At 47.1% G+C, this 11333-nt stretch overlaps 1 protein-coding gene across 1 annotated transcript in view; it reads right to left on the bottom strand.

Annotated features, from left to right (window-relative positions):
- LOC308080875 (histone deacetylase 4-like) overlaps window positions 1-11333 on the bottom strand; it is a 93602-nt gene that overhangs the window by 16606 nt on the left and 65663 nt on the right. The window contains 3 exon segments of the mRNA XM_080422924.1: window positions 4061-4291; window positions 9233-9370; window positions 9372-9460. Of these exon segments, the coding sequence (XP_080279050.1) occupies window positions 4061-4291; window positions 9233-9370; window positions 9372-9460 (458 nt within the window).

The following is an 11333-nucleotide window of genomic DNA, read 5'->3' on the forward strand; positions in this document are numbered from 1 at the left end:
TGACCTGATCATCCCCTACATCAGTGGTTTTCAACCCTTTTCATATCAAAATGAAACCAAATGGACCCATAAGGGTCCATTTGGTTTAATTTTACTCTCTCAAGAGTTTGTCACGATCCGCTCCTCGGACCGTGGACTGACTTTATTATTTAGCCATTGTCTGACCTTTTATGGTATTGGACCCTTTTGGACCCTTTTGACCACTCTTTCTGTTGTTTTGTTCCCTGTTCTCCATGTACCTTTATTCTGTAGTGTTGTCTTGGTGTTTCCTGTCTGCCCTAGTTGTTGCTTCCTGTCTTGTCTCTAGTATGTCTTTGTAATTGTAGTTCACCTGTGTCTTGTTCTGTTCCAGCCAATCATGTGTTAATTGTCCTTTGTTCTCACCTGTGCCTAGTTAGTCCCTGTCTATTTATATGTCCCTCTGTTTCCAGTCTGTGTCGGTTCATTAATGTTGTTACTGTGTTCTGTCTGTTACCTGTTGTCCTTATACGCCCTGTTTAAGTAATAAATCCCCCTGCATCTGAATCACTCTGTCTCCGCTCACTGTCTGCGCTTGGGTCCTACACTTCTCTGCCCCGCACCGTGACAGAATGAACCGACCAAATGGACCCAGCGGACAGCCCAGCAGATGGCTTTGAAGTACTTCTCTTCATTCCTGCCTAGCCGTTTGCCTGTTCACCTACCTGCTCTCCAGCCTGTCGATGGCCAGCCTACTCATCAGCCTGCACCCCTTGGTTGTAGGCCTCCAGCCTCTCTGCTCCGAGCATGCCTCTGTTGACCCCGTGTTCCCTGAGCCAGCCTTTGCTGAGACAACTGCTTCCCTATGCTGGGTCTCGCTAGGCTATCGTCAGGGGGAACCGGGCGAGGGGGCGTCATCGTCCTGGCCTTCGACACCGCCAATGCTCCCAGCTGCCCAGCATCCAGGAGCCTCCACTGCCCTGCATCCAGAAGCCTCCACGTCCAGCTCCTGCTTCACCCCGGGTCAGCGCCGACGAACGGCGGGCGGCCTGCCGAGACGTCCGAACCTGGACGGGCTCCGCCAGTATCCAGGTGCGGCGTCCGGTCCTTCTGTGCTGGTTCGCGGTCTCGGCAGGGCCGTTCGTGACCCGTTTTCCGGTCGCCGCTGTCCGGGGCCTCTTTTCATCTGCCTTGGATCCCTGCCCCCCCCCGGCTCTTCGCCTGCCGTCCGGGCCTCCCCGGCCGCTTTCCGGCTGGTTCCCGGCGGTCGTCCTGCCTCGAGCTCCTCTTCTCTGCCCCGGTTCCTCGCCTGCCATTCCGGACCTCTCCTGCCGTTGTCCGGCCGGACCCGGGTGGCCATCCCGGCCTCGACCCGCGCCTCTCTTCTGGTCCTGCTTGCGCCCTCTGTGCCGACGTCCTCCGCGCAGAGCCCTGGCAGCGCCCCCCCCCCCACCCCCCCTGGTCCTGCTTGCGCCCTCTGTGCCGACATCCTCCGCGCAGAGCCCTGGCAGCGCCCGCCCCCCCCCCCCCTTGGTCCTGCTTGCGCCCTCTGTGCCGACATCCTCCGCGCAGAGCCCTGGCAGCACCCGCCCCCCCCCCCCCCCTAGTCCTGTCTCTGCCCTCTCCCCACAGGAGGTTCTGGCCCGCTTCTCTGCCCCCCCCCCCATCCCAGTTCTGGGACGCCTGGAAGTCGTCCCGTGGAGGGGAGGTACTGTCACGATCCGCTCCTCGGACCGTGGACTGACTTTATTATTTAGCCATTGTCTGACCTTTTATGGTATTGGACCCTTTTGGACCCTTTTGACCACTCTTTCTGTTGTTTTGTTCCCTGTTCTCCATGTACCTTTATTCTGTAGTGTTGTCTTGGTGTTTCCTGTCTGCCCTAGTTGTTGCTTCCTGTCTTGTCTCTAGTATGTCTTTGTAATTGTAGTTCACCTGTGTCTTGTTCTGTTCCAGCCAATCATGTGTTAATTGTCCTTTGTTCTCACCTGTGCCTAGTTAGTCCCTGTCTATTTATATGTCCCTCTGTTTCCAGTCTGTGTCGGTTCATTAATGTTGTTACTGTGTTCTGTCTGTTACCTGTTGTCCTTATACGCCCTGTTTAAGTAATAAATCCCCCTGCATCTGAATCACTCTGTCTCCGCTCACTGTCTGCGCTTGGGTCCTACACTTCTCTGCCCCGCACCGTGACAGAGTTAAGAACTATAAGGGTCCATTTGGTTACCAACTCTCCATCATTTAGCTGGGGACCGCCTGGAAACTCCTCAAGGACCACTGGTGGTCCCCAGACCACTGGTTGAGAACCACTGCCCTACATCGTCACTTCAGACTCACGCCATCTGGACGAAGATACAGAACTTTGAAATGGCAAAAAGTTTGTTTTAGTAGGAGTTTGGTCCCTTCAGCCATTGCTGCACTAAACAAACTCCCTCGCTGATATGATGGATACTGTGTATACTGGGGACTTCATGTATAGAGCACCGAAGTCTGACGTAATTTACACGTTTTTTTCCCTCCATTCTGAATTCCCATAGACGTGTTTAATATCAGGTCAAATAAGAAGTATGTTCCATGAAGTATCAACTGACGGTGAGAAAACGCTTACGTTACTTCCTCCAAATTTGTTAAATTTTCGCAGGAAACAGACTGTATCAAATATGAGTGACTGACTATCATAAACGATACAGAGCCACCTCCCCGACAATATTGCCGAGACAGTTTATTTATTTTTGGACCACAATTCTTATATGAGACGATTCTAAGATGACCCAATGTTATTCTCCATAGAGAAATTACTTCCGCGGCCCAGGGGATGAACGAGTGACGTCAGGACTTCTGTACTCTATTGTCTTGGTGTTATGTTGTTTTGTGCTATATGTTATGTGTTTTTCTGTTGGAACAGAATGTGAAGATGAATATCCCTGAGGGGACAATAAAGACTATTATTATTATTATGTTCTGTGTTTTTGTTACCGTCAACATTTATTGCAACATTCCTGTAGAGTATAGTCTGTTGACTGCATTGTGCCGAATACACAAGACCGATTTCTGCACAGATCTATAGATCGGCAATCAATCAGTCTAAAACAGTCACAGCGGAGTACTCGGTAAGTCTCTGCGAGTTCAGTCATATATCATGTGTTGTTTTTGTACTTGAAACAGAGCAGAGAAATGGAAAATACATGTAACCCGGGTCTCCAGCTGGAATCGAACAAGAAACGTCGCATTCATGTCGAGGCATTGTCCGGTCAGCTAACTCCCATGTTCAACAATGGTATTCTGATTCTGATATACTTTAGGAATAGCAGGAATCTTACAATAAATGCACAAAATCTCTGTGAACGTATCTCAAGAACAGTCCGTCTGACCGACTTCAAACTCGACAACATCACTCGTGCGTCGCCAGAACCGCTGTTACGACCGTTACGACCATATAGAGGCATATATGGAGAACCGGTTGTCATTTTGGTTCCATTTGTACACTCTCAGAGTTATGGGTGTCTCTGGCCTCATACGTGCCACGCTCTGGGTCCTTGAAACTACAAAGGTTTGAGAACCACTGCCATACAGTCACTATACAGTATATAGTACTCAAATGTTTTACTTAAGTAAAAGTATCAATACTGCAAAGTAGAAGTACTCTGTTACAAGTAAGAGTCCAGAATTCAAAATTGACTTGAGTAAAAGTACAAAAGTATTGGTATCAAAATGTACTTAAAGTACCAAAAGTAAAAGACCAAAACCAAAATGTTTGAAAATAGCAGATATACAAGCTCACAACGCGTTGCATCGTGACGCGTTGTGAGCTTATAGATCTGCTATTTTCAAATAGCCTATGTATAAAATGGGGCTAAAGTGGTTAATGTATGTTTTATAATGTCATCATTTATATCTACAAAGTAACTAGTAACTAAAGTTTTCAAATAATTGTAGTGGAGTAAAAGTACAATATGTGCCTCTGAGATGTAGTGGAGTAGAAGTAAAAGTACTGAAAATTGGAAATACTCCAGCGGAGTAAAAATACCTCAAAACTGTACGTAAGTACAGTACTTGAGTATATGTACTTAGTTACTTTACACCACTGACATCTATTGACTGTTACCTGTCTGAAGAGCATCTCCTGCTCAGCCTGGGTTAGGCGATGCTGCAGGACCTCCTCCTGGAGCTCCTGGATCTCCTGGAGCTCGTGGGGGTCGGGTGGCTCCTGCTTGATGGTGACGCCCGGCGGCAGGGAGGCGCCGCCGCCGCCGTCCTGGTGCTCCCTCAGCTCCTCCTCCGTCTCCTCGGGGTGGCTCTGGTGCTGCCGCCCCGGCTCACTGGGCTTGGACATCATCTGGAGGAAAGTGGTGGAAAAAGTACTCAAATGCTTTACTGAAGTAAAAGTATCAATACTGCAATGTAGAAGTAAAAGTCCAGAATAAAAAAATTACTTGAGTAAAAGTACAAAAGTATTGGTATCAAAATGTACTTAAAAGTACCAAAAGTAAAAGTACTAAAATGTTTGAAAATAGCAGATCTACAAGCTCACAACACGTTGCGATGCGACGCGTTGTGAGCTTGTAGATCGGCTATTTTCAAATAGCCTAGGTATAAAATAGGGCTAAAGTGTTTGATGTATGTTATGTATATGTATATATCTGCAAAGTAACTAGTAACTCAAGTTTTTAAATAATTGTAGTGGAGTAAAAGTACAAAATTGTACTTAAGTACATTACTTGAGTAAATTTTCTTAGTTACTTTACACCACTGTCTGGAAGAAAGGGGGAGAGCGATGCAAGGTCAATTATGAGCCGAAGGATGCACTACATCACACACACACACACGTCACTCCTCAGCTCTCCCTCTGGTGTCCAGAGGTATCCACCTCTGATCTAAACAGCAAAGTCCTCTGTGTTAGTTGAACTCAGAGAGTGTAAAGAGTGGTCCATAAGCCCTGTTTTATACTGTGTGTGCACCGAAAACAGCCGATCTACAAGCTCACAACACATCTAAAACGCGATGCGTTGTCAGCTTGTAAATCGGCAAATTTTTTGGTGCGTGACACCAAAGTATAAATCAGGCTTTAGGTTCCATTACTGAAAGAGGAGGGGGGAGATAGAGAGAGAGAGAGAGACGGGAAAAACAGAGACGTTTGCCATAAGTCTCGAGAGCACGACAGGTGTGTCATGCGTATGTGTTGTATGTCTGTGTGTGTTTCCCAGAGCTGTCGGCCACCAGGCCCCCTGGCACAGTGCCAGGGGACACCATTGACGTCAGAACATTCACTGGCTCCCTCATCAAACTCCCCCCCCCCAGCCCCCCCGCGACCCGCCCACCAACCCCCACGTTTTTATCTCGCTCTCCAAACAAGCTGCTCTTTACCCCACTTTTCAGTGCCAACCGTCCTCGCCACGAGAATCAAACCGACCTCGTCCCTCTGTCTCCCCTTTCCCAGGGACCCCGGGTTGTTGCACACACCTTTGTGGCACACGCGAAGACTTGTGCATAACTGTCAGTGCTTTAACCATAAGCTACTGTTGAATGTTGTTGTTGTTGTTGTTGGTCATGAACAGGATTTGAAGCCACAGCCTGCTATGCATGCACAAGGCACACGCCTTACCTCACATGGCCACAAGGGTGCCACACGCTGACCGTCATGTACAGCATGTGATGCATTAAGTCAACCATAGACCAGTGCCACCGCACCACAGCAATGACATGATTAATAATACTAATACATAACAGAATAAAATGAGTAATAGAATGTGATTCGAATTGTTCAAATGAACAAATAGTAGAAACAAAGAATTTAATATCAACAAAATGCTGTAAAATAGAGAATATAATAAAACATGATCAAACTGATGATAAAACTGGAGGCAAAGTTATTGTCTGCCTTTGTCTATTAGTTTTGTTTTGTTTTGATACACTTTACATTTGACCATAATATATTACACTTTGTGTATTATCTATTAATTGTTGTTTTTTATGTTGTTTTGTTAGTTCTTTTGACAAAAAATGACAGAACTCTTTGTAATTATTACGTGTGATGATTTATATATATTTTTTGTCTATGGCAAAAGTAATAAAGAGATTTGCAAAAAAAAAGAAACTGCAGGCAAAGTTGTGATTTATGAAAATATAGTATTCATTTTGTACAAATTTCTGTTATACAAAAGTAATAAAAAAGACTTTTTTCTCTATTCATGGTCGAGAAAGCCGTAAATCTAATTAATCTTGATCTTGTGAATCAACCACAGCCAAAGACCATGTTTTAGAAGTGAAAGAACCGTTTCATAAGTAATTATCTGTTCCTTCATCTCATGGGATAAATCAAAACGCCACTTCAGGGGTAAATATGATAAATGGACTGCATATATTTATGATGATGACTACGGCTGATTTAATCTTGGTTGTGCGCGGGTGTCGCACACTGAAAATAGCCGATCTACAAGCTGTGTGACGCATTGTGAGCTTGTAGATTGGCTATTTATTGGCACGCAACAAAGTATAAATCAGGCTTCAGTGACAGGGGGGGGGGGGGGGGGGTGACAGGGAGCTGCTCGCCCTGCAGACACAGCCTTGTCAACAACGTGAGAGAATTTGTCCTTGGAACAGCAGCCACTAATATACAGATGTATGTTGGTGTGAAAAGATGTCACTTGAAAGACCACCAGAACAGATGGAGAGGAGAGCGGGGAGAGGGAGAGAGAGAGAGAGAGAGAGAGAGAGAGAGAGAGAGAGAGAGAGAGAGAGAGAGAGAGAGAGAGAGAGAGAGAGAGAGGGAGAGGAGAGGAGAGGAGAGGAGAGGAGAGGAGAGGAGAGGAGAGGAGAGGAGAGGAGAGGAGAGGAGAGGAGAGGAGAGGAGAGGAGAGGAAGTAGAAGAGGAGAGGAGAGGAGAGAAAGTAGAAGAGAGGAGGGGAGAGGAGGGCATTGAAAAAGAGAGGTGAAGAGTGAGAGAAGGGGGAGAAAAAATATATAGAAAAGAGCAAGAAAGAGGAATATTGGAGATGAGGGGATAGGAGAAGAGAGGAGCGAGAAAGAAGATATAGAAAAGAGTGAGGAGAGAGAAAGGAGAAGATTGGAGAGGAGAGGAGGGGAGAAAAGGAGAGGACAGAAGAGGAGAGGAAACCCCTTGTTTCATCCACCCACCTTCTCTCTGCTGTGTTGAGTACAGCTCTAGAATAGGAATAAGGCTGACTGGAGTACAGCTGCTCACAGCTTCCTGCACAACCATATAAGGAGGTGGCTTCCGCTCTGTTGCCATGGTAGCGCAGAGCTACTGTACCTCCAGCCCGTGGCAACTGTGTTGGCCCCAGTCACCGAGGGAGAGAGGGGGGGGGGGGGGGGTCGTGCACAAACACGTGTGCGCACGTACGCAGCCACGCGCTCACAAGGCTACCTCGCCACACAGTGACTCTCACCTATGTACCTGCCTCCACACTCCGTGACAGACGCAAACACCCACTCACAGACAGACAGTGAGAGAGAGTGTGCGTGTGCGTGCGCGTGTGCGTGTGTGTGTGTGTGTGCGTGGGGGGGTGTATTATATGAGCACCAGAATGGAAGCGGACAAATGCACACGGACACTGAATGGACATGGCACAATGAAGGTATGAAGAGTATACTATACTTACTAGACCTCAACATTATAGGACGACAATTTTATGAATGACTTATTTTTATTAAAGTCATCATTTTTAGCTCTAACCCTTAAGCCAAAAATAGCCAATCTACAAGCTCATCGGCTATTATCAGCTTTAGGGTTACAGTTGCACCCAACTAAGTATAAATCAGGCATAACTCCCTAAAGTTAGCTCTCCACCAAATAGACAACTACAGACTGGCAGTCGAATGAAGTCGGTTGGAAGGTGTGAAAAAAAGTTGCTGAATGCACCTGAGAGCCGACACCGACAGACGGCTACTTTGGTGCTAAAAATAGCCTATGGTTTGAAGTCTTTTTCAGCAACAAGCCCGCTGCTATCAGCCGGTTTCGACACTTCCCTACGACTTGTGACCCGACGCGACAGTGTACCCACCGCCCATTCAACAGCAGATTTAACAGAGTACCCACCGCCCATTCAACAGCAGATTTAACAGAGTACCCACCGCCCATTCAACAGCAGATTTAACAGAGTACCCACCGCCCATTCAACAGCAGATTTAACAGAGTACCCACCGCCCATTCAACAGCAGATTTAACAGAGTACCCACCGCCCATTCAACAGCAGATTTAACAGAGTACCCACCGCCCATTCAACAGCAGATTTAACAGAGTACCCACCGCCCATTCAACAGCAGATTAAACAGTGTACCCACGGCCCATTCAACAGCAGATTTAACAGTGTACCCACCGCCCATTCAACAGCAGATTAAACAGTGTACCCACCGCCCATTCAACAGCAGATTAAACAGTGTACCCACCGCCCATTCAACAGCAGATTAAACAGTGTACCCACCGCCCATTCAACAGCAGATTTAACAGAGTACCCACCGCCCATTCAACAGCAGATTTAACAGAGTACCCACCGCCCATTCAACAGCAGATTTAACAGAGTACCCACCGCCCATTCAACAGCAGATTTAACAGAGTACCCACCGCCCATTCAACAGCAGATTTAACAGTGTACCCACCGCCCATTCAACAGCAGATTTAACAGTGTACCCACCGCCCATTCAACAGCAGAATTAACAGAGTACCCACCGCCCATTCAACAGCAGATTTAACAGTGTACCCACCGCCCATTCAACAGCAGAATTAACAGAGTACCCACCACCCATTCAACAGCAGATTTTCGGCAACAGACGCTTTCCAACACTTAAGCTCCTTACACACCGGGGGCGATTTTTTCATGCGAATAATACGGTTTTTTTAAAAACCTTATAAAGTCAATGCAAGCTTCCATGGAGCGAAAAAGCGAAAAGAAAAAGCGTCTTTTAATTATTCGCAACGAGTCCGAATTTTGCGTATATTCGCATAATCGCCGGTGTGTAATGACCTTTACTGCTGCCGACGTCGGTACCGTGGAGAGCTACGTACCTTGACCCCTAAACCTAACCTCTAAGTGCCTAATCCTAACCTGAAAAACACGCACGTACGCAGACTACGCACACGCGCACGTGCGCACACACACACACACACACACACACACACACACACACACACACACACACACACACACACACACACACACACACACACACACACACACACACACACACACACACACACACACACACACACACACACACACACACACACACACACACACACACAGCCACCCCCAGCACTGACCTTGTTGAGGTGGAGTTGCTGCTGCTGGAACTGTTGTTTGTGTTTCTCCAGGAACTGCTGGTGTTGCTGCTGGACCACCAACTGCTGCAGGGCCAGTGCCTGGGCGTGGGCCTGCGTCCCACTGCCCTGGGGCAGGGGGGGCCGACTGGGTGCGCCCCAAGGGACGGTGCTGCCGCTGAAGCTTGGCCATGGAGGCGGCGGCCGCCGGCACAGACAGACCGCTCACACCTGAGGAGAGAGAGAGAGGAGAAACAGACAGACAGACAGACGAGAAGGAGGGGGCGAGAGGCAGAAGAGGAAGATGTGAGATGGGTTTGGAGGAGGTAGAATGTTCAGTGGGAGCCATCTTAAACCCACCTGCATTACGTTTTCAAAACCGTGCAACAATGTTAGGAGCATCCTAAATTCATGTTCTCCAAGATTCAGCTGATTTTCACAAACCTCACAGTTTCAAGTTAACCAGGGGATACAGTAGCAAGTGATGGTGAAAGGAATCCGTCTCAGGAAATCCGGCATTTAGGCACCATTAGTTACAGTATGTATGTACTTTAAGGTTATGTGCATGTATCGTATAAAGTACGCATGTTAGTACAGCAGCAATTTGCAGAGCGGTGTGAAGAAAACAATATAGCGTGTTGCCGCGCAGGCCATACGCCAAATAATGCTTGGCAGTGAGAACCGTTGCAAACTATAAATATCCAAGAACTGTCGTTGACAGTAACCTGCCCTGCCATGTCAATACAGAGAACAACTCGCAGCGCCTACACTTCATGCACAAACTTCTCCAGTTTGACAAGGATAAGAATACAATGGCTCTCTTCTCCTTCAGAGAATGTCCTTTACTTTTTGGCTTAGAAGCCCTTACTATCACTATCTCTATATGCTCCGTTAACCGGGGTCCTCCGGATATCTATACTTTTTTCCCTCTACATGGAATCTTCACCAGAAATAGCCAATCTATAATTGATTGGATATTTTCACCAAATGTTCGCCTATTATGCCTGGAATAGGGACTCTACACACTCATGCTAATATTATTAGAGTGGATTATTTCTTATGCCCATACTACCCATATTCTTTGCCTGTGCATGTGTAGAGTTCTGTATGTGTTGTAAGTGTAGTGTGTATGTGCCTTGCAACTCCTTGTATCAGAAGTGTCCCTGCATGTGCATGATAGCTGTGATAGCTTGTATCTCCCAAAGTATCCCTCATCTAATCTCTCTAGAGATAGAGAGATAAGAGTTTTTAAAAATCGGTGAATTTGGCTTTCCAGTTCCGTGAATTAATGCATGGGTGCACGATGGTGTCCGTCCGCTTGCTTGCACCTGCATGTGCGTCATCGGCCCATTCAGACTGGTGCCAGCTCAAAATAGCAGCGGGTGACATACTGGTCTGTCGGCAAGCTAATGGGAATTGCCGCACAAAGCCACCTTCTCACATGCTCCTCTGTACGATGACAAACCAAAGAGCCTCGTTAGCTCCACTTAATGAATGGACGTCTGTGCATGGGGAAGGCCTATACACTGTGCTGTGACGTGAACACATCCGCACGTTTGTGTGTGTGTGTGAGGTATTTATTCATGAAACAAAATCGGCGTGTCATCTGCAAATCTCGGTGTGAGATCCGGTTGGACAGCCTGGTGTTTGCACTTCATTTCAGAAGCCAAATGAATGCAAACATTTCTCCTCATTGCTCTGCTTCTCCACTATTAAAACCAACGCTAAAGTGCCTGCGGGTAGCTGAGGCCACAGCCCAGCATGGAGAGCCCTCTCTGGGCCTGAGGTACTCTCAGACACCCTCCACTGGAGGGTGTCTGGATCCGTACGTCCATGATCCATGTAAAAACCGGGGGAGAGCGGAGGCAGTGGACTCTCAAAATACTTAGTAGCAGCAGTAATGGTAGCAGTAACAGTAGTAGTATTATTAGTAGTAATAGTTATAGTAGTAAAGTAGTAACAGTACTTGCAGTAATGGTTGTAGTAACAGTAGGAGTATAAGGCGTTCTTTCCCCAGCTGAAAAACCTGCTGCCGTTTCTAGCATCGCGTAAAATAAGTGGCATTCCCATTGAAAACCTTTTTATTCTTTTTAAACACCTTGGT

The sequence above is a fragment of the Gymnoscopelus braueri genome (assembly GCF_963280865.1).
Source record: "Gymnoscopelus braueri genome assembly, chromosome: 24".
In the NCBI taxonomy this organism is placed as follows: Eukaryota; Metazoa; Chordata; class Actinopteri; order Myctophiformes; family Myctophidae; genus Gymnoscopelus; species Gymnoscopelus braueri.